The sequence below is a fragment of the Hyperoodon ampullatus genome, assembly GCF_949752795.1.
Source record: "Hyperoodon ampullatus genome assembly, chromosome: 3".
In the NCBI taxonomy this organism is placed as follows: domain Eukaryota; kingdom Metazoa; phylum Chordata; class Mammalia; order Artiodactyla; family Ziphiidae; genus Hyperoodon; species Hyperoodon ampullatus.
This window is the reverse complement of record NC_136916.1, coordinates 93,490,383-93,514,242: the sequence shown is the minus strand read 5'-3', so window position 1 is coordinate 93,514,242 and position 23,860 is coordinate 93,490,383. Positions and strand designations below refer to the sequence as shown.

Sequence of the window (23,860 nt, the reverse complement as noted above, 5' to 3'; positions counted from 1 at the left end):
ATGTTTTTAGGTAGCCTCTCTGCTAATGGGTGGGGTTGTGTTCCTGCCTTGCTAGTTGCTTGGCATAGGGTGACCAGCACTGTAGCTTGCTGGTCGTTGACTGAAGCTGGGTGCTGGTGTTGAGATGGAGATCCCTGGGAGATTTTCGCTGCTTGATATTATGTGGAGCTGGGAGGTCTCTTGTGGACCCGTGTCCTGAAGTTGGCTCTCCCACTTCAGAGGCACAGCACTAACTCCTGGCTGCAGCACCAAGAGCCTTTCATCCACCCAGCTCAGAATAACAGTGAGAAAAAGTAGAAAGAAATAATTAGTAGAAGAAAGAAAGAGAGATTGAAAGAAAGGAAGAAGGGAAGTAAGGAAGGAAGGAAGGAAGAAAGAAAGAAAGGAGGGAGGGAGGAAGGATGGAAAGAAAGGAAAGAAAGGAGGGAGGGAGGGAGGAATGAAAGCAAAAGGAAGAGTGAATGGAAGAAGAGAGGGAGGGAGGGAGGAAGGAAAGAAAGAAAGAAAGACAGGAGGGAGGGAGGGAGGGAGGAAGGAAAGAAAAAGAAAGTGGAAAGAAGAAGGGTGGGAGGGAGGGAGGGATGGAGGAAAGAAAAAGAAAGAAGGAAAGGAGGAGCGGAGGGAGGGAGGGAGGAAGGGAAGGGAGGAAAAAAAGAAAGAGCAGGTAAAGTAAAATAGAATAAAGTATGAAATATAGTAGCGTTATTAAAATTAAAAAGTAATTATTGAAAAAAAACACGGACCGAAAGAACCCTGGGACATATGGTGGAAGCAAAGCTATACAGAGAGAATCTTACACAGAAGATTACACATACACATTCACAAAAAGAGAGCAGGGGGAAAAATCAAAAATGTTGCTCTCCAAGTCCACCTCCTCGATTTGGGATAATTCGTTGTAAAAAGAGGAAAAGGGCGAAAAGTCTGAAATCTTGCTAAGTCCACCTCCTTAATTTGAGATAATTCGTTGTAAAAAGAGGAAAAAAAAAGGGGGGAAAGTCTTAAATCTTGTCCTCAAGGTCCACTTCCTCAATTTGGGATGATTCGCTGTCCATTCATGCACTCCACAGACGCAGGGCACATCAAATGGACCGTGGAGCTTTAATCCGCTGCCTCGGAGGCTGCACAGAGAGATTTCCCTGTCTCTGCTCTCACAGCTCCCGGGTCTCAGCCTTGGACCTGGCCCCGCCTCTGCGCGTAGGTCGCGGAGGGCGTCCGTTTTTCGCTCAGACAGGACGGGTTTAAAGGAGCCGCTGATTCGGGGGCTCTGGCTCACTCAGGCAGAGGGGAGGGAGGGGAATGCTCTCTCCTCGCGCACCAGGCAACAAAAGGGAAAAAAGTCTCTTGCCTCTCCGGTAGCTCCAGACCCTTTCCCCGGACTCCCTCCGGGCTAGCACTAACCCCTTCAGGGTCTCTTCCTGCCGCCAGCCCCAGACCTCTCCCTGCGCTCCGACTGAAAGCCGATACCCGAGCCTCAGCTCCCAGCCCCGCCCGCCCTGGCGGCCGAGCAGACAAGTCTCTCGGGCTGGTGTGTGCCTGAGGGCACCGATCCTCTGTGCCAAAATCTCTCTGCTTTGCTCTCCGCACCCCTGTTGCTGTGCTCTCCTCCGCTACTCCGAAGCTTTCCCCCTCCGCCACCTGCAGTCTCCGCCCTCGAAGGGGCTTGTAGTGTGTAGAAACCTTCCCTCCTTCACGGCTCCCTCCCACTGGTGCAGGTCCCGTCCATATCCTATTGTCTCTGTTTATTCTTTTTTTCTTTTGACCTACCCAGGTATGTGGGGAGTTTCTTGCCTTTTGGGGGGTCTGAGGTCTTCTGTCAGCGTTCAGTAGGTGTTCTGTTGGAGTTGTTCCACGTGTAGATGAATTTCTGATGTATCTGTGGGGAGGAAGGTGATCTCCGCGTCTTACTCTTCCGCCATCTTCCTCCGGCTCCGGCTTCTCTTATTGTGGAGCATGGGGCTCTAAGCGTGTGGGCTTCAGTAGTTGTGGCACGCGGCCTGTAGAGCACAGGCTCAGTAGTTGTGGTGCACGGGCTTAGTTGCTCCGTGGCATGTGGGATCTTCCCGGACCAGGGATCGAATCCGTGTCCCCTGCATTGGCAGGTGGATTCTTAACCACTGTGCCACCAGGCAAGTCCCCGAACTCCATTTTTTTTTTTTGAGATGATCATATGGTTTTTCTTCTTCCACTTGTTGATATGCAGTAACACATTGATTGATTTGCATATATTGAAGAATCCTTGCACCTCTGGGATAAATCCCACTTGATCATGGTGTATGATCCTTTTAATGTGTTGTTGGATTCTGTTTGCTAGTATTTTGTTGAGGATTTTTGCATTTATATTCATCAGTGATATTGGTCTGTAATTTTCTTTTTGTGTAGTATCTTTGTCTGGTTTTGGTATCAGGGTGATGGTGGCCTCATAGAATGAGTTTGGGAGTGTTCCTTCCTCCGAAGTTTTTTTGGAAGAGTTTGAGAAGGATGGGTGTTAGCTCTTCTCTAAATGTTTGACAGAATTCACCTGTGAAGCCATCTGGTCCTGGACTTTTGTTTGTTGGAAGATTTTTAATCACAGTTTCAATTTCATTAGTTGTGATTGGTCTGTTTATATTTTCTATTTCTTCCTGGTTCAGTCTTGGAAGGTTATACCTTCCTAAGAATTTGTCCATTTCTTCCAGGTTGTCCATTTTATTGGCATAGAGTTGCTTATAGTAGTCTCTTAGGATGCTTTGTATTTCTGCGGTGTCTGTTGTAACTTCTCCTTTTTCATTCCTAATTTTATTGATTTGAGTCCTCTCCCTCTTTTTCTTGATGAGTCTGGCTAAAGGTTTATCAGTTTTGTTTATCTTCTCAAAGAACCAGCTTTTAGTTTTATTGATCTTTGCTATTGTTTTCTTTGTTTCTGTTTATTTCTGCTCTGATCTTTATGATTTCTTTCCTTCTACTAACTTTCCAACTCCATTTCTTAAAGGCTGTCTTTCCCCTAGTATTTTGAAATGCTAACTTCAACTATTTCTGGATTTTCTACTTTGTTTGCTTGGTCTCTATTTATTCATGTACCAATACTACACTGTTTTTATTATAGAAGTTTTATAAAATGTTTTAAAATCTGGTAGGGCCAGCATGACTTCATTGCTCTTCTTTTCAAGATTTCCTTGGCTATTCTTGCTTTTGTTTTTTTTTTTTAATGACAACTTCAAAATCAATTTGTCTGACTTTAGAAAAACAGTACTATTTTTATTGAGATCACATTAAATTTATAAGTTAACTTTGGAAGGAGTGATAGTTCTATGCTTTTGAGTTAACCTACGCAATTAAACATCTTTTCAAGTCTAGTTTTTCAGAGTGCCTATCTTTTTAATTTATTACTCATGTTCTAGGAAGCATGGGAGTGCGGGCAGAGATAGTGGTACAAGATAAGAGTATTCTCCATACCTGCAGATGCCTGTGCTTGGGCATCAGTGTGGCGCTGGCAGACTCTACTCAAGAATTCACTCACTTGACGCAGGGAAAGGGCATTATGTAGTGTTTCCAGGGGGTAAATGGTAGGCACCATGGAGCACCCTTCAAATCCTGTTAGAAAAGAGATGGGCAAAGTCAATGTTATTCCTGCTGGATATACCCCAGCTGGCCAAGGAAGCATGGAGGGTCCCTGAGAACCATCAGAAGTGTCTGTGGCTTTTGGAGTGTGGGGTATCCAAGATTCTCAGGAGAGGGAACTCTTTAGAGCCCCTACAGGAGTCTATTTTTGTCACCTCCAGATTTTCTAAAAAGTCTTCCTGCTAAGGCCTCTGGGTGAATCAAATCACCTCTTATCCTACCTATGGAAAGTCTGCAATATTCCATGGAAAAATCAACAGAATCCCAATAGGGTAAGCACCTACACTCCTCTTGTACTTTCTGGGGGAAATAAAACAAAGGTCCAGAGGTAAGGGGTGAAATTGTAGGTCTAAATGAGAGGTAGGGAGGTCATGGAGCCGGGAAAAAACAGCAGATTTCAGGGATCATGTACAAGAGAACCAGATTAAGGAGGAGGGCTTGGGATCTGAGGAGGGGTTCATGCAGATTTAGGATATGGGTAGAAAGGCTAGAATATCGGAAGCAGGAGGGCATGCAATACACATGAAGCTCAGCTCAGGAAAACCGCATGTATGAACAGGTTGGGGGATGGAAGTTCTTTCTTGGTTATTTTCATCACTTCAAAGCTTCTTTCCTCTGCTCTCACTGAAGACCCCAGACTTGCTAGTATTTCTCTATTCCTTCAGGAAAATGAGGCAAACCCCCTAGAAAAAAGAATAAATACCGATTCTCTGCTCTGAACCCAACAATTCCAATGTAGATCTACATTGTAGGGTGAAGGGTAAACCTAAATGTGTAACTCTAATCCCAGGGCCTGTTGATGAAAAAAAATATGCCCCCATTAGAGGATCAAGAAGCATACATCTCAACCACTTTTTTAGTCCCCAATATTTCCTATGCTTCCTTTATATCTCCTTAAATGGATTAAAGGTAGGCAGGACAGCAATATCTATTCAAGACACAGCCTCCTGTCTGACAATGATTAAAACCTATATAACTCGAAAGGATTATACCTGACCATCTTCTAACCTTCGGCCCTTGTTTTCTTCAAGGATTCCATTGAGACCTCTGTGCCTCAATTTCCCCCTGTACTCTAGTGGCAGGAGGGCAGGAGAGGTACAGTCCCCAGCTTCTCAGAACAGTTAGAAAAACATTTGGATTTGAAGATGGTGGTAGTAGAGGGTCATAGAGATAAGAATAGATTCCAGGGCAAGAGACTACTCCTGTACCGAATAGCACTGGGAATAGGTAATATTAGGAGGCAGTGAGGAAGGAGAACAGGAAGGGGAGGAGCAGCCAGCGCTACAGCTACCAGGCAGTCTGGCCCCAATCCCATCCAAGCAACTAAATGCAAGTCACATAACCTTAGAGTAAATAGGAGAAAGGAATAGGTGGGCTCTCCTGCCAAAAGTGCAAGAAGCAAAGCAGTCAGTCCCAGCCAGGGTAGTGGCAGCAGCCAGCTTAGTGGCAGGGGGTACCGTAGAGGCACTCAGGATCATCCTGGCCTGAGTGCAGCCAGTTCCGGAAGAGGCGCAGGTGGTAGGAGCACTGGTGCAGGTGATGCGCCAGCGTGGCATCCAAGGAGACTGGCCAGCCCCCTGTGCAGTCAGAGGAAAAACTGCGCAGCAACCGGACCACAGGGTGCTGGTCATCCAGCAGCTCTTGGAGGGGGTGGGGGAACCACGGCAGGAAGCACAAAGATAAAGAAAGAGAAGAGGGAGAGACAATGAGGAGGGTACTGGATGACATAAGCATTCCTGGGAGGTGGGGCCACTCAGCTCCAAGGTGAGCTAAGAGAGAAGCAGAGATGGTCAGAGCCACAGGACATCTCTTGCAGGGGAGAAGAGTATTGGCATCATGCTAAAAGAAGTCTAAAAGAAGTGAGTCTAGAAGAAGGGGCATGTGAGACCTCATCATACAGCAGGCCCTCTCCTTTCTCGTTGTGCACAATTCAGTCAGTGCTTGCAGACAGCAGTCACATCGTTCTGGATGGGGTGAGCTGGCAGTTCTGTAGCTAGGAACTCCAGTGTCCCCAATCATTCTTGGGCAAACCCTAGTTAGGGCTTGTTTCTCAAACGAATGTATTTATGAGGTTGGGATAGAGATGAAAAGATTTGAAGTCACTCAGAGAAGAGGGTCAAGAGTGGTATAGGTTATCAAGATAAAGTTTGAAGCTAAAAAAGCTCCTAAGGACTCAGGCTGGGCTCCCTGGACCAGACTCTAAGATAGCCACAGACAAGGCTTGTGTTAGGTAACTGACGTAGATTAGCGGGAAACCAGGTGTCCTTTAAAACAGCATGTAAAAAACGGAATCAATATGTGAAAATGCCAATATTGATTAATCATCCTTCATTCTTGTTCAAATACATAGACTTTTAAAAAAACGTTTGCACAAGTCTTGGGGGACATTGTATCAATTATAGAAGCCAAAAGAGATAATTTTATATTTTCTTCCCACTGCTGGTAAGTTTAACTGCACTTTGTTCAGCTAGATGAGTGGAAAAGCTTTAATACGAAACTACTTACTACCTTAGCTGGTTGGCAAACTTTGTGGATATATGCGATTCAGCTGCAAACGGTTGAAGACAGTGAAAGGCATGTGGAAGGGGGTTTAAGAGGAACAGTAGGAAAAAGATCTTGGGGAAAAGGTACGGGGTCTTAACTGATAACAGGAATATGGTACAGAGAAAGTAGGATCAAGGTAGCTGAGGATGACTGCTCAGAACTCCCAGACCAGAATGGGCTCCACAGGGTGATCCCATGAGACTATGGTTTCCAGAGACCTTAGTCTGGATGTCAAGAGAGATTTCTGCACCAATGGTCACACAGTTGTATGGGTCCCTAGAAGAGAATGAGCTTGGCAAATCTGGTGGGTACACTCTGACATTCTGGATGAGGGAGAGACACAGTCTCTTTCCCACTATATTAGTTCACCTTGGTAAGTTCAGCATGCAGTTTACTAATGGGCCATACTTATATACTTGTTGTAGTCACAGGATGTGACAGAAGCTTATCAGGAATAGAGGGAGGGATGGGCTGAGGGGTGTTCTCCCATCAAAGCAAGGAAGTAGCACTGCCTTGCCTCCTTTCCAAAGCCAGGTCCAGTTCTTCCAGCTGCTATTTCAAAGCCACACATCATGGCAAAGAGATGGTGGTGATGGACAGTAGGCTGGCACATTGTTGTGACTAATCTGTTGCAAGCAATTGCAGACAGAGCATCCACTCTGTAATTGCTGGGTCAGTCCAGTAACATGTGGCCATGGGGTAGAGCCCTCATATTGTCCTGAGGGCCAAATTAAATCTAGATAATCTTCAGCAAGAGACATAATAGCTCCAAATCTTTTTCTCCTAGATCCCAGATTCCGGCTTCTCAGGTGCTTTAGCCTCCAGGCTCAAGTACAAGAAGAACAAAGGCCAGCAGAGCCCTGAGGTTGTGTGCAGGGTGCTGGAGGAGATCTTGAATTTACTCTCTTGCACTATAATTGTCCAGGTCTTTCTTCCTCTCCCCCTTTTGGTAGAATTAATTCTTCTTTACTGGTGAGGCTGCTAACCAAGCCTTCAGGGAACTAGAGATATATAGGTTTGAGGATCTGTTTTAGGAATTTGGATCTTTTCTCACAGAGCCTAAGAGTTAGGAGAGTTGTGATTTAGCTCTCATGTCAGGGGCCCAAGTTCCTAGTACCATCTTCTGTTCCCTAAGTAACAAGTCTCCTAAGTCCAAATCCCAGGCTGTAGTGTTGGGGTTGGTGCCTGAGGGTCTACTCTGGAGATGACTGTGGCACGAAGGCCAGAAGAGCTTGAAGCTAACCGTGCAGGCACAGTCACGCCACTCTGAATGGGAAGCTCCTGTCACAGGCACAAACAAGAGTGCAGGTGGGGGGTACGGGTATAAACTGAGCAAGTACAAGCTAGTCAACATAGGGAGATTTCACCAGTGCCTAGTGGAGATGTATGGCCTGACTGGGCTAAAATCTAGCGGCTGCCACTGTCTAAGGAGCAGGTGATCAGCACCTAGAGTTTTTTCAGCCAGGAAAGCCAGGCCAATTTTACCTCCCTCAGAGTCTTAGCTCTTGAACAGAAGAAAATCGTATCTAACAAAACTGGATTTACCTTGAAGACAAGATACAATGCAGAGAGAAACTAAGGATATAAAGGCTAAAGCAAGGAGTAAGTCCTGGGTTCCTCTGCCATACCGTACAAAGAGACCACAGCCCTTCAGTTTTGGGTTTACGCAGATCTCTAAACTCTCCCACCTTAGTGTGGGCAGACCCTGTTCTTCAGTATTCTTGAAATATTATTTATTCCTAAGCTCCCCCAGAATCTCCAGTAGACACCTCAACTCTTCACTTCCCCTTCCTGGAGACTGCAGTGCCATAAGTAGGCTGGGGCTACATGGAAACCACATGGAAACCCTCAAGGCACAATTCTTTTTCCTTTACCTACCACCTCCTACTCCTTTTGTTCTTTCTTGTATCCCAAATCAATCTGGACTCCTGTTTTCTAGGCCCAGACCCTAGGTTAGTAGTGACGTAAAGCAGATGTCAGGAGCACAAGAGCCACACAAAATACACACAATGGTAGGAGATAGGAATATGGAGATGGAAAACAATATACTCAAGGCTAATGCATTTATGGGTAGGCTTGGGAACTGGGAACTGCAGCACTGCTCCAAAAGGGAAGCAAACTAGTCATCCACTCCAACAAAAGAGCTGGTGAAAAAACAGGAAGATCAAAATTACATAAGCTGATGAGTTGGGGAAACAAATAGAGAGAAGAAATGGGGATGATATAGGTAATACTACGCTCTTTCTAAGAAGGGGAACCATTATCATGTTTGTACAAAGCCTGGCAGTCATGTGATGGGAAAGGAAGAGGTTTAATTCATGTTTCGGTGATGATGCTGAAAAAAGTGACACAATGGTGATGATGGTGACCATGGAAATAAGACCTTGAGTTGCCCCAGGAATCGGGCAGCCAGGCTGCAGCCAAGGCTAAGGTCTGTCACAACAAGTGATATATCCCAAGAGCAACAATAAGTGAGTGGTTCAGAGACAGCAGGGTGTCAACACAGTGGAGGGAGAGGGAAAGTCAGTGTCAGAACTCAGAGGTTAAGTGTCTGGAGGTGACATGGTGAGGAGGAATGACGTTGAGTCAGAAGCAAACGTACCGTTAGTCGGATGCTTTGCAAACGACACAGAAAATCGTTTTACGGCCGGGACAAACAAGAGCTCTGGGGAGAAAAGACATCACGGGGATTATACCCACCGCTGTCCCCACCCTCTGCTCTGGAATTTGCTCACAATATACTCTGTTCTTTACAGTTAGTATATGACCTGCTCCCACCCCCGCCCCGTAGATTCCTTACTACCACATTTCAATCTTTTCCTTTGGATAATCTCCTCTCAGGAATCCATGTGTCATCTCTACCATAATACGGCCCCACAAACAACCCTAATCTCACCACCACGTCCTCTTTTTGGTCATTTACAAAGAAATAAAATCTTTGTAGAAACTTTCATCACTTCCCCCAGTCTCGTTCCATATCATTTTTCCTGCCTTGGCTGAACAACTTCCCCATCCCTGATTTCCTAGATTTTAATTGAGGCTCCACTGCATTCTTCCTGACCGTGGATCCTCCTCCTTGGTCCCTACCCCTACAGGCCAGAATCCAGGAAAGAATACAAAGGTGGAGTAAATTGATGTAGCAGGGCTGTATGTGGCTGATTATGAAGGGATAAGCATAAATAAGTAGTATTTGTATGGCGAGAGGGAATGCAAATGGAGGGGTGGATGGGGTCTTGGTTGCTTCTCCCCTCTATAACTGATGCAGAAAACTTGTCATAAGGCTAGTGTCAGCGCCATCTTAAGCGTGAATTGTTCTTGAGCTGTGTCCTTGCTGGCGGACAAATGAAGAAAAGAGTTGCCCCCCAAAACCCACCCACATACCATCTCGGTGCTTCAGACTGGCAGGTGGTAGCTTTTTGCCTTGGCTGCGGGCGTAGTCCTGAAGATTCGGGGCGCTGGAGGAGCCGCCCAGCACTGTGGTGCTGAACAGCCCCGTGCACTGTGAGCCTGCAAGGCCGGGAGTGCATTAGTAGCCACGCAAAGCTGCAATTACCACACAGAAGTACGCACAATTTCACATGACAACGTCAGGACACACACACATAACCATTCAGAGCCACCACCACGTGGCCACTTCACATAACCACACACAGCTTTCACTACTGTCCACAGCCACACTGGGCAAGCAAAGTGAGGATGCTCCTGAAAGTCTACTTGGCAGATACAAGAGGCCACTACAAATACAGGGTTAGTCATATTAGGGGACTCAAAGCTACTGAAAGGGATGAACTATGCTCTCTAGGTGGCTCTCAGGAATGCTCAAAGAATAGGTAGATTCCTCTAGATCTCCCTAGATTTAATTCAGTGCTCCTTATGCTGGATATAGGGTTTGAAGAACCCAGAAATCGAGTCCCTTATTTGTTTAAAAGGAAAGAAACCTTGACTGAAACTAGAGACTAAGTTTAGAGTACTGAACTCAAATTCAAAGTTCTCATAAGTTCCAATTCCTCCTAAGTTTTTCATCCAATGTTCCCTCCCTTCTATTTTCCCTTAGGCCTTTTTACCTTTCCCAAGAAAGTATGAGACTCACTGAGTTTTTGAAGCTGGAATGGACTCAAAGATCATCCAGTTCAGCCTTCTTATTTTAGAGATGAAGAAACTGACATTCAAAAGGGATCTCATTTGTTCAAGGTCATACAGTTTGTTAGGAGTTAAGCTGGACTAGAATCCAGGTCTCCTGACTCAGGATCAACTGTGTTCAGTTAGAAAAGAAATAGTAATTTTTTTCATCAAGAAGAAACAGAGCATTGTTTCTGAAGTGAAAATGGACACAAATTGAAAGGCATGTGAAGGGTCCGGTGATTATATGCAGAACATGCCTACTAAGAGTTGAACACCCTACTCAGGAGAACCTCGTGAGCAGAAAACAGCGAAAAAGATGTTTTTTCTACTCTCGAAAGTTTATTGTCTTGTAAGTCCTGTGCTCAAAGCCAGATGCCCACACACATAAGTTCAAAGAAAGCAAAGAGAACTCTTGACAGTAAGTGGAGTAAATAAAACTTGAAAAATCCCAGAAGCAAATAAATCAAGCTAGTCACTGTCCCAAGTATCTGATCAACAGTAGGGTTGGGACTCCCATGGTCCCATCTCCTACTATAGCCCACAAGGAGAGAATGGGCAGGAGGAAACAAGATTAACACTCCAGTTTGTGGAATTTTCTCCTCTACTTCCAAATCCATCTTAGCCAAGACCCTGGGTTTGACTTGGGAACTTAACATTCATAGGGGAAATGGACAGAGTGGAGACGTCAGTTTCCTTTGAGCCCACAAAGAGGGGATATGGTTTCAGGGGTCCCAGCATTTCAGGGTCACCACATAAATCAACAAGTTCAAAAAAAAAAAAAAAAAAAAAAGAAGTTCAGATGGCTGATAATTTCCACCCTGGAATTAAGGACCACTCCTCTGCGCAGCAATTTCTCCTACCTGTCACATTGAAACAAGCTCAAGAATAGAGTTCCAGAGAGAAATAAGGGTTGCTAAATATGTCTGCTTTTTTCAGAGAAGCTGGAACTAGCTGGCTGTATCCCAGCCCACCCTCAAGCTTTGTTCTACATTTACTTCCTCCACGAAATAATTTTCTGGCATAGTCCCACCAATCCTGCCGTGTCCAGTCTTGGATCATCTCAGGGGGTAGTCTTTACCTTACCACCACCATCTGTCAACCAGACTCATGCCTCTGCCCTGTTCTTGACAGCACTCCCCCTTAACTGGGCCAGACACATCTATCCTCTTTCCCACCTACCTGAAACCTATTCTCTTCTGGGGTTTCTGGGAAAAAAGTCCATATTCACAGATCTAGACATTTGTCATTTATTTTTCATGCACCAAACCATCTACCTCATTTTAGGGATCTAGAAGGCAATCTACTCCCATAAAATTAGCCTGGAAAATTACTAAAAACCTTTCTTCCCATTTCTGGTCCAAATGCTGACTGTTGTAGGGCCAAGAAATTGGGTGCCAAGGAGAAAGGTAACAGAAAAAGGAAAGGAGCTAAATGGAGAGAATAATAGGACAAGATAGAAAGAGCCAGGGGACCCAGTCTAGACCCCACACCACTGTCTCTACCTGCCAGTTCTGGTTAATGGCTCACAGATGCTGTGTTCAAAGATAGTCCCTCCCAAGGACCCCTCCCCATTCCCAAAGAATACAATACCCTCTGAGGCTTGGTCCTTCCTGCAGTCTGTGTTCTTAGGAAAGGTTGCATGATGTTCTCCACCCCTCTCCAGGAATCAAAAAAATCAAGAGACATTCCCTCAAAGTCCTGAGAGAAGCCTCTGCCACTACACCAGTCTCAGATTTGTCCCTCAATTTTCAGGAAGGAAGGAAGAAGAATTACAGGATTAAGAGAGGATGAAGGGGAGGGCATGGAGGTAGGAGGGGCCAAAGCAAGGATGTAATAAACACAGGTCTGAAAGGAAGACATGGCACAAGTTCTCCAAATGTGAATATGACCGTTATTGAGGGAAGGGAGCGTCTCACAAGTGCCTCTATTTATAGCTTTGTCTCTGAAAACTCTGAAGAGTCAGAGTCTCCATGGACCCTAAATGTCTGGGCTAGACTGAAGGGACAGATAAGGAATAAGAGGGGAAGCCAGAAAAATGCCCTTCAGCCAGAGAAATGGGGGTTGTGTAGTAAACCAAAAGACAGACGCCTTCTTGGAATACAAACAAACGATCATCTGGGATCAAAGTTCACACCTACATGTGGCTTCTCCCAATTCATCCTCCCTAGCCCCACCCAACAGTTCCACTGACTAGATGACTCCAACTCCCATGACTAAGGTTCCCCACAATAAAACTCTAAAGAACAGACAGACACCCCTTCCCAACAACAGATGAGAGATGCTGGAAAACCATACCTAGGCCGCTCTGCTTCATCTCTGTTGGTGGCCGTGAAGATGAAAAGAGTCGGTAGCCACTAGGCCTGGAGGATGAAGTCTCAGAAAGCACCTGGAGAAAAAGGACTCTATGTTAATTACCGTTTTGCCACCTCAACTGAGAAGTCTAAAACCCAGGTCCTGAATTCCTGCCCCTACAAAACCAAGCAACGTCAGGAAGTTTAAGGATTTTTATGAGGAAGAAGAATGCAAAGTCTAAGAGTATACTTTACAGAGGAAACTGTCCAGGGAATCCTTCTATACTAGAAAGCACTTCTATTTCCAAGATGCCTGTCCCTACAGCCCTCTAATCCCAAATGTGAGAAATCATTATTCAACCATTCTCAGTGCTTAGCAGGGCAGGGTACCTTAATCTTTTCTATCCCTCCACAGAACTCAGAAAGCAAATCACAATAGCTCAGCCACAATAAGAAGTCTGGCTACGCTCTCTTCTTTCCATGGGACAGCTGTGGCTACGGCAGCCATACTCAGTTTCTTATCTGAACCGAAAGCCCTCCCCTCCACTCCTGGAGACATGAAACGGATTTCTGAAAAGCCCACAAGGGCTCAATCACACAACCCACACCACACCACACACACACACACACACACACACAACCCCCTCAACAGTGTTCTGAGTCCCTAAATCCCAAAAGGCAAAGACAGAGGCAATAAGGGAAGATGAAGTATGGAGGGACACCTGTGTGCAGGATGCCAGGTGAGTGGCGGACACAGCCCGGGGCTGTAGGCCGATGGCTGGGGAAGGCCGGGGGAGGTCCCCTGACCTCCGGCGGCGCCGTCCCCGCAAGGGGATCAGGTCCAGGTTCCCCGTGCACTGCATGTTCATGACCTGCAATCAGACCGGGTGGAAAGCCGGTCACGGCTCCTTACACCCCCAGGCTCCCCAAAGCCCTGGGCCCATTGGGCAGAGGCAGTTGTAAGGCTGGAGAGGATGATTGCCTAGGGCACAGCTGCTCTGAAGGTCACAGATTTTGTATTCTAAACCAGTCCAAAAATATAAGATGACAAGAGGAGAAGAAGGGATGGAAAGAAGGGTTGTAGTGGATAAGAATAAGACTACCAATGCCTGTACTTATAGAACACGGAGAGGAAATATTAATATTAAAAGGTTGTATGACCAAAGAGCAGAGAGAAGATTTTCTTGCAAAGCTGAGGAGCATATCTTGGGCAACCATCATCCTGGGTAGCCATGGTATAAACAGCACTAGTAACTGAGAGGAAGAAATCTGATTACAACAGAAAGCTTCCTACAGGCCTGAAAGAAGTCAATTTCATCAAGTCTGAGAGATGATACACTGAGAGCTCTGCTCTGCCTGTCTCTTGACTGCTTAAATCAGAAGAAAAATGGGGGTCCAACATAATAGTGCCAGAGACTGGCAGACGATGTGAATGGGGAAGACACTGGATGTGGAGGAGCAGTTTATTAATGGAAGATCATATGTCATTCTGTCCATTTGATCTATTCACATGAGTCTGCAGTGTACTAATGTACTGATACTAAGTTAACTTACACCTCAAAGAAAATATGATGCATACCCCACCTAAGGAAACTCTGAGTATTCATGACCTCAAGTCCATCTTAAAATAATCAGGAAGAAAAGGATGAGTCTAGAAGAGAGACTGCAGTTTGTCTTCTCAGCATTCTCCAAAATCTGAACCATAAACCTTTGTCTGAACCTATGTAAGCTAGTTATAGATTCTTCTGAGATATTTCAAAATGGAAAGACCAATTCCTTTAAGACAGAGAGCAGGCACCAAGCCAAGTGAACGGATTCATCTGTCAAAGCAGGACCCAAAATAGACAGTCATGGTCCCTGAGACAGGGATAAATCATGGGGTCAAAAAGAGTGTCATTGGGCCAAAGAGGGAAAGGATCTCTCCAGGAAAAGACCAAAACTTTGTTTTTTACTCCAGGACACAATGTGAGATTTACAACAGTCCTTTCCTCTAGGCTAGAGAAATAGAACCAGGACTAGGAGAACCCAGGCCCAGACTGATAAACCTCATCAGAACAAAGGGGAGACAGATAGACCTCGAGACTTGATTCCCTTTCTGGGATGAGAGTATAGATAACCCTAAAGAGGTTAAATTAAAGTGCCATTTTTAGTAAAGTGATATTTACTACAATCTGAGCTTTAATATTTACCCAAGACAACAAAGAGATGGAGGGGGCCTGGCCTTCAATATCAACTATATTGTTATCATTGTTACTGTTTACTAAGCATCTATATGGTGAGTATTACTTATATTTTACAGATGAAAAAAATTTAGGCTTGGAGAAGGTACCTGTCCAAGATCACACAGCGTCTGATGCTCAGACTGGGATTTTAGCCCAGAGTACATGCTTTTCTACTATATTTCCTTTTAAAGAACTGCCTTCTCAAATTCATCCAGAGGCCTCCTCCTCAATCTCATCTCTAAAAGTCCTTATCTCTCAGGCACCCCTCACTGGCATCTCTTTAACCTCAGAAGTAGCAACCAGCTTAAAGGAGCTTTCCTGCGAGACCAGCTGTGAAAGAGAGATTAAGTAAAACATATCCATCAGGGGCCGGAAGACTCTGTTTAAGGTCCTAAGAATCCCACTGAGGGGATTCAGAGATTCATGGACATTGTCCTATGAGCACTTCCACCACTTCTTTCTCCCAAGCCCCTCCCATTACCTCCATGGAGCCGGCTTTGCGGTTACGAATGAGGGGTGATCTCTTTGGGAGGCCAGGGCCCTCAGAGGGCTGGGGTGAGGTCTGCAATGCTCCGTCTGGCTCATCTGATGCCTTTCCCGGGCACAGGTCCTCCATGCTGCCTTGGTCTGTTTTCATCTCCTCATTCTACCCAACAACAGGCATAGACAGGAGACAGGAGAGGTGTTAATGGTCTCCAGCCTCCTAATCCAATTCTCCCCAATCCTTTTAACCTCCCTGTACTGTTTCCGAGTTTCCCATCACTTGGTTCCTAAATCCTCCAGTCCCAAATCCTAGAACTCTGACCCACCTCAGAAGAGGCTGGACGGAATCCACAGCCAGGTGGGGCACTGCCTTCTTCCTCCACACCTTTCACTCCAGGGCTGAAGTGCAGCTCCACGTGGAACCGCTCCTCTGATAAGGGATCCTTTAGGGCATCACCAGATGAAAGGGCAGTTGGAGAAGCTGTACATGGTGGTGGAAGACCAGGCAGGCACAACAGAGAGGAACTCAAGAGGACACATCCTCCCAGGGCTGAGGTTTCAGTGTCTTACACCCCTCTACAGTAATAGCTCCCTTTAACTACAGTCTAGTGTTACAGGCTCCTCATACTCTCAACCTCCACAGGACTTGCCAACTTCCAGTTCTACAACTGTCCCCCTCCCTATCCATCTCCCACAGGAATTCAGCTTTGCTACGGTGCATACAGCAGCACATTTAAAGATATCTTTGTGGAGCCAGATGAAGAAGGTATATGTGTAACAATGTTTGAGAGAAAAAGACTCATTGTAACACTGTTCAAATTCCATACCCTCCCTAATGCCAGAGCTATGTTCTCTGGTATCTCTCTGGCTCAACACCAACCCAAAACATGTTTTCTGTTCCAGGAGGAACCTCCTGGATGTTCTCTATCATGCTGCACCTAGGTACCACACCTAACTGGATTCTACAGAATCTAAGCATAAGAAAGTTTTTCCCTAAAAGGGGATGGAGAAGAAGGGGCCCTCTCCTCACCCCACCCTGTTAGCTCCTCACCCGTGTGTTGTCTTCATAAAGCATGATGACAATCTGGGTCATGTAGTTGAGCTCTGAGATGGCACTAAGATAAGCCAAAGCTCGCTGCCACTGTGCATCCTTGGTCTCCTACCGAACACAAGAAGAGGTAAGCTAATGCCCAAGGATGAGGGAGTCAGTGAATGGGCAGGGAGACGAGGAGAACAGAGGAAGCTTGCAGTAAAAAAGAAGCATGAGGAGGAGGGTAAAAGAACGCTGGGAAAAGATGTTAATAGGCTGAAGGGAAAAGGATCCTTACATCAAGAAGTCCCCCATAACGGAAGACACTGAGTAGGGAGTGGACGTGGCTTTCACTGGTGAAGTAGAGACGTGTTCGAACATGGCGGCCTGGGGAGAGCACTCCTCGGGAGTACCTGAGACAGCAGCTAAGTCACTCACACTGTCAGCCAGTCCTCTTCTCAGCCCTCCACAAACTCCCTCCTCCCGCCTCAAAGACTTCTCTCTCTTTTCCACCCCAGGACCCCTTCCGTTCTTGGTTCCCCAAGCTGTCCCAGCCTGGGTTCTCCCAAGAGCCCCCTGACATGCCCCTCCCTCCATCCAGCACCCCACCCAGCCCTCCCTCACAGGGGGTGCAGCTTGTTGACAGACTCATCCTCGTGGGTTCTCTGCAGGTCAAGTAGTATCTTCCGCAACAGTGGAAGGCAGAAGCCCACAGCAATTTCCAGCTTCTCCTCCCGACTGATCCCGTACTCCTAGGGGCCACAGGCCAGGAATAAGCACCTCAGTGAATCTTGTTTTCCTCTTGCCTCATATTCCCAGGTCCAAGAGCATGCTTGTCTTCACCTCAGGTCTAGGGCTTCTTCCAAAATCACCACATTCCCCCTCTACAGGTTTTTCCTCAGTTAGCCTCTTGGGCTTCCTCAGAGCCAGGATTGTAGCTCTAATTGTAACAACGAATTCCTTCTCTAAGTTTCCTTCCCCTGGTTCCCACACCGCCCCTCCTTCCTGCCTTTTCTCTCCTTCCTTCCGCAGTGCCCCCAGCCCCAGGCTCCATCCCTTATGTGAGACGCACCTGGGGAATGACCACATCAGCCAGTGCCTTAGAGAGACGGAGCAACTCCGCTGTGCCTTCAAGTCCCAGACTCCCGTTGTGCTGCACGTCATACTTGACACAGTCATAGATGTCAGGAATCTTACTTATATCATAGCGCCCACTCTTCTGTCGAAAGTCACGCTCCAGCTTGCTCCAACGCTGTAGCATTAGCTCTAGTGTCTCGCTGTGGTAAAGCTGCAGGTCTGGAAGGAAAGCAGACAGTCAGACAGAGCTAAAGGCTTCACCTCTAACAAAAGACCCTAGCAAATCTGAAACAGAACCAGAGAGATGAGGATGACATGTCTCAGACACTTAGGAGAGGACACAGGATTGCCTGAGGAACCCATCCGTACCCAAAATCTTGAAACGAAGATAGGAGTATTCAAACTCACCTACAGACTTGGGGTCCTGCATCCGTTCCTGGATCTGGTGAGTGAGGTTTTCAATCAGGGCAAATACCTGATCACAGACCTTCACAGGATTATGGATTATAGCCATGGAGTTGAGTAGGGAAGTGCTTCCAGTGGGAGCCAGCTGTGGAGAATAGAAAGATGAAAAGCAAGACAGGTTCAGTGCCAGTTGCCTAGATTGCTGTGAGCTTATTACAGAGAGACTGCCTGCAAATAAGCTCTGTCTGTTGGCTCACCCCAACGAGCATTCTTTTTTCTTCTTTTTTTTTTTTTTTTTTTTGCGGTACGAGGGCCTCTCACTGTCGTGGCATTTCCCGTTGTGGAGCACAGGCTCCAGACGCGCAGGCTCAACGGCCATGGCTCACGGGCCCAGCCACTCCGCGGCATGTGGGATCTTCCCGGACCGGGGCACGAACCCGTGTCCCCTGCATTGGCAGGCGGACTCCCAACCACTGCGCCACCAGGGAAGCCCCCAACGAGCATTCTTAGCAGTTCAGATGAGGGGACTGCTCTAGCACACAGTCATCTAAGAATGGGTCATCTTAAAAGTCTTGGAGTCAGAGGAAATAAAATAGATCTAGGTTCTTTTCTTGGGGGTTCTAAAATAAGCATGGAAAATGCTGAGGAATACAGATTAAACCAAAATCCCCACAGAATGTTTTCATGAGTGGGTAATAGACATAACTATCTTATTCCTCTAAACAAGATGCTTGCTTGAATCTAGAGTAGAGGTGCTGTCTCAGAACTAAGTTCCAACTCAAGCATTTAGGATGGTCACAGTCAATGAAGAATGGGGAGGGGGAAAGGAGATTGCAAGTTGAATGTACTCATTCTACCTCGGTCCTCACAAGTTCCATTCTTGCTGGCAAAAGGAAGCAAGGAAAAAGGAAAGATACCTTAGCTTTTTTGGATTTGACGTTGAGCAATGGATTGGAAAATAAGGCAGCAAGGTCCTGCCCCTTTATCAAGGCCTGCTCAGAGAAGAACACAGAAAATGCCATTCTCTAGTCAATGTGCTCAGCTACTTTGCTTATTTAAGAATCTATCAAAAATGGTTACACAGCAGTTATGAAATGAGGAGCTGTGAGTAGGAGGATGGTAGAAAATCATTGTCTGGCACATGATCCCCAGTCAATCATGGCATGGATACATAGGAAAAAGGAAAAAGGAAAAAGGATGGCTTGGGTAGTGGCATCCACTGTGATTAATACTGTGAGGCAGTATATTGTAGTGGCTAACAGCCTGGGCTCTCTAATTAGATTCCTTGGGTGACCTTGGAAAGGCTGCTTAAATTCTTCTGAGCCTAGGCTTCCTCATCTGTAAAGGGTGGGGGGGGGAAGTAGTACCGGTCCACAGTTCTTACAGTGGATTAAAGATGGCCATTAATTCTTTGTCACATTCCCCTTCCCTTGAATCTGGGCTGGCCCTGTGACTGCTTAACCAATAAAAAATAACAAAGTTATACTGTGCTAGTTCTGGGCCTACACTTTAAAAAAGCTTGAAAGTTTCTGCTATGGGGGAGTCCTAAGGTACTATTTAAGAAATCCGTCTGGGGAATTCCCTGATGGTCCAGTGGTTAGGACTTCATGCTTCCACTGCCGGGGGCATGGATTTGATCCCTGGTCTGCTAGAAAAACCACATGGGAAAAACACATGGAGAGGAGAGGCTCTGAGACTACAGGGACATCACGAGGAGGGAGAGAGCCCAGCCATCCTAGCATCCCAGTTGAGCCTCCAGATGGTTCCAGCCCCAACATCTGGACAGCAGCTGGGCAATTTTAGGGAAGACCCTAAGCAAGACTAGTTGAGCCTAGAGCTGTAAGGTGATAAAATGGTTTTTGTCTTTAAGTTACTGAGTTTTGGGGTAGTTTTTTATATAGCAACAGATAAACTGAAACATCCTTTCATTCAAAATCCTTGGGATCAGCTGTGTTTTGGAATTAAGGATTCTTGGGACTTTAAGAAGTTAATACGGTGCATATGCCACATGTTAGATAATACCTCCAGCAGGGCCTAGGACATAACCAAACACTTTTCTATTTCTGTAGCAAAATGTATGACTATTTACACTAAATGGGATAAATGGGAATTAGAAAGAGTCATACCATGTCGGGTTTTGCTGTCAAACGAATCTTGGTGGCAAAGTTATAAAAATCTTTTTCATTTCCAAAACTGTGGATGACAGATTGTGGACCCATACTTATCTCAAAGGGTAAGGATTAAATGATACAATACATGGAGAGCACATAAAACAGTGCCTGGCACATAGTAAGTACCATTACTGATCACTATTATTTAGAATTCTAGGATTTGGGGATTGGGTTGTGTTGGGCACAAAGTCTAGGAGAGCCTGACCTGATCATAATCCTCAGGGGCAAAGGGTGCATCCTGCTGCAAAATGTGGTGCAGCCGAGCCTTCACCCGGTGCTGGCAGCTGCTCAGGGAATCACCATCACTGTCCAAGAGCCCATTCATGTTGGCACTCTTCACCATTTGTACCAAAATGGGTGTCAGCTCCCCTTCTAGAGCTAGAAGGCCCTGGAGGGGAAGCACAAAATCTATTAGTTTTCCTTCCAGTCTAGTTCCCCCAGGCCTCGATGGTCCCAGAGATCAAATGAGAGCTGGCTTGGGAGTTGGGGTATAGGTCAAGGGGCCCACCCTACTAGTTATTCTCAGAAGAATAGAATGCAGTCAGTACATACAGCTGATTCACTTTGCTGTACGGTAGAAACTAACACAACATTGCAAAGCAACTATACCCCAATTAAAAAAAAAAAAGAATGCAGTCAGACACAAGCAGAAACTTCTCTGAGTTGGCACACAAACACTCTGAAATTTCCAACTAGTTCTCCAAACTCTGCTTCTCTACCTAATGGAAGCTGGAACTGTGGGAGAACTGTAGTGTGCACCTTAGCAAAGGCTGCAGCAGTCATCTGGACACGGCCCTCATCAGAGGCATAAATCTTGAGATCATGGCGGAAGGTGCTATGGAGGCGAAGCAGCCCACACCCAGGGAAGCCAGCATAGTCACCTGGGGGCAAAGGGGAAAACCAGGAATGGACGGCTATAAATACCCAAGAATGCTCATTTCCCCTTTAACTTCCCTATTGTCTCTGTCCCTTGTTTCCCCAACTTATTCTCTAATCATCTTGTCTCAGTCCTGCTAGGTATGTACAAAACACTCACCCTGTCCTCCAGGGTACATGCAGCGGAAAGCTCGCCCCAGCTCCTCAGCCTGAACACGGCCAGCAGGGGTCAGTTCTCCACCCCACTTCAGTACGAGCAATAGGGATGGGGCCAGAGCCTCCCCCTGTGGATCTGCAGGAATAAGGGGCAGTGAACAGGTCTAGATCTAAGGAAAATAGTGGGGACATCTAAACGTTAGGTCTTCTGTGGAGCCCGGAAAGGTAATTTGGGATAGAGGTCATCTAAGGGTTCAAGAATAAAAGACGTGAGTGGTAATGGGAAGGGGGTATTACATCTTACCTTGCCCCTCATTAGAAGCTTTTACTCCATGAGGGTAGTAAGTTAACTGCACCTTCCGGTTGATGCCTGAGAAGTGACCATACCTGCAGGATAAACTCACAGTTTACTTTCTACCCCAGCACCCAATTCTCACTGCTAGTGGCCCCCCTTTCCTATTCCCTTTCTCACATCTCCAGCACAGATTTCAGCTGTTCCAGTTTCCCAGTCTTCTCCTCAATCTCACCACCTGGTTCTTTTTCCAGTTCAGCCAGTAGCAGCCTTGTGATGTCCAGCACCTCCTGGAGGAAACAACAGGGTATCTGTGCAGGAGGCCAAGTCCTGGCTGGTTAGGCTTTCATCCTGGTCTCTCACTGAGGCCCCCAAGCCCATACCCTCTATCTTTCCGTAGCACTGCTCCTCCCAGCCAGATTTATCACCTTACCTGTAGCTGCTCGGGCCGCTTCAGTTTTAATTTCCCTGTCTTGTAGCCACCATGTTTTTCAAATAGACTAAAAAACCTGAAGAAATAAGGAGAAGCTTCAGTATGGGCTGAGACAGACAAGAGCCTCTGGGAGGTACCCCTCCCCATTTCCCTCACAAAAACCTATTTGTCTAGATTAGGATACTCTTCCCACCTTGGGTGTGTCACTTCCATCTTCATCTTCTGCTTGGGGGTACGATCCCCGTGACGGATAATTGCAATGACGCAACGAAGTTCCATCCTAAGATAGGGAATGTTGTTAGAGCCTCTCCCCAATCCCACCCCACACCACCGCCCATTTCATCCTACCCAACGGGTCAAAGAACAGAGGAAAAACTATCTGAGATTAGGAATAAGAGTAGGCTCCACCAGTCAGATGGCACAGGGTCAGGAAGTAACCACTGGTCTGACACAGATGCCTTAAGTAGGTTACTCCAGATTTTTAACTTTTACTTTTGCTCACATAGTGCCAGATGTGGTAGGGACAATGGGAATGTCCTCAGCTTCTGTGGGGATGGACCATGGGATCTGGAACTGCGGGGCAAGCTCCCGCATTATGGTGTTCCTAGAAGGAGAAATGCAAAGAAGCCATGTGAAAATGAATGAACCAGAACTACATATATGAATGAAGCTCACAAAAACTAACAAGTAGTTGAAAAATACATTAATATAAAATCTAAAAACATGCAAAAGCCACCCCATATATGTAATAAAAATATGAATATATAAATGGGAATGACCAAATAAAGGACTGGTTACCTCTGGGGGGTGGGAGGGAAGGGAATATAATTAGTAAGGGGTATGTAGGGGCTTTAACTATATTCTTTTTTTTTTTTATTTATTATATTTTTGGCTGCATTGGGTCTTCGCTGTTACATGCGGGCTTTCTCTAGCTGCGGTGAGTGGGGGCTACTCTTTCTTGCAGTACGTGGGTTTTCATTGCAGTGGCTTCTCTTGTTGCAGAGCATGGGCTCTAGGCACTGAGGCTTCAGTAGTTGTGGCTCGTGGGCTCTAGAGCGCAGGCTCAGTAGTTGTGGCGCTCAGCCTTAGGTGCTCTGCGGCATGTGGGATCTTCCAGACCAGGGATCAAACCCGTGTCCCCTGCATTGGCAGGCGGATTCTTAACCACTGCTCCACCAGGGAAGCCCTATATTCTTTTTTATTTTTTGGCTGGACTGTATGGCTTGTAGGATCTTAGTTCCCCGACCAAGGATTGAACCTGTGCCCCCTGCAGGGGAAGCTCGGAGTCCCAACCACTGGACCGCCAGGGCATTCCCACCTTTTTCACTTTTAAACCATTTTTACAATATTTAAAATACAGGCATACCTCGGAGATATTGTGAGTTCAGTTCCAGACCACCACAATAAAGTGAATATCGCAATACAGTGAGTCACATGAGTTTTTTAGTTTCACAGTGCATATGAAAGTTATGTTTACAGTATACTGTAGTATATTAAGTGTGCAATAGCATTAGGTCTAAAAATATGTACATATCTTAATTAAAAAATAATTTATTGCTAAAAAATGCTAACCATCGGGATTCCCTGGTGGCACAGTGGTTAAGAATCCACCTGCCAATGCAGGGGACACGGGTTCGATCCCTGGCCTGGGAAGATCACACATACTGTGGAGCAACTAAGCCCATGCGCCACAACTACTGAGCCTGTGCTCTAGAGCCTGTGAGCCACAATGACTGAGCCTGCGTGCCACAGCTACTGAATCCCACGTGCCTAGAGACGGTGCTCTGAAGCAAGAGAAGCCACCACAGTGAGAAGCCTGTACACCACAATGAAGAGTAGCCCCTACTCGCCGCAACTAGAGAAAGCCTGCGTGCAGCAACAAAGACCCAACACACCCAAAAATTAAAAAAAATAAAATAAATTTACTAAAAAAAAAATGCTAACCATCATCTGAGCCTTCAGCAAGTTGTAATCTTTTTGCAATAGTAACATCAAAGATCACTGATCACAGATCACTATGACAAATATGATAGTGAAAAAGTTTGAAATATTGTGAGAATTACCAAAATGTCACACAGAGACCCGAAGTAAGCAAATGCTGTTGGAAAAATGGCGCCAACAGACTTGCTCTACACAAGGTTGCCACAAACCTTCAATATGT

General features: G+C 46.1%; 1 protein-coding gene across 1 annotated transcript in view; it reads right to left on the bottom strand.

Annotated features, from left to right (window-relative positions):
* PPIP5K1 (diphosphoinositol pentakisphosphate kinase 1) overlaps positions 1-23,860 on the bottom strand; it is a gene marked incomplete at both ends in the record, with an annotated part of 51,566 nt that overhangs the window by 24,370 nt on the left and 3,336 nt on the right. The window contains 21 exon segments of the mRNA XM_079698820.1: positions 3,433-3,570; positions 5,055-5,237; positions 8,744-8,806; positions 9,523-9,648; positions 12,559-12,649; positions 13,277-13,426; positions 15,258-15,422; positions 15,586-15,702; positions 16,311-16,418; positions 16,588-16,702; positions 16,914-17,041; positions 17,362-17,585; positions 17,775-17,916; positions 20,148-20,330; positions 20,702-20,823; positions 20,979-21,110; positions 21,279-21,361; positions 21,447-21,556; positions 21,700-21,775; positions 21,893-21,979; positions 22,202-22,303. Of these exon segments, the coding sequence (XP_079554946.1) occupies positions 3,433-3,570; positions 5,055-5,237; positions 8,744-8,806; positions 9,523-9,648; positions 12,559-12,649; positions 13,277-13,426; positions 15,258-15,422; positions 15,586-15,702; positions 16,311-16,418; positions 16,588-16,702; positions 16,914-17,041; positions 17,362-17,585; positions 17,775-17,916; positions 20,148-20,330; positions 20,702-20,823; positions 20,979-21,110; positions 21,279-21,361; positions 21,447-21,556; positions 21,700-21,775; positions 21,893-21,979; positions 22,202-22,303 (2,645 nt within the window).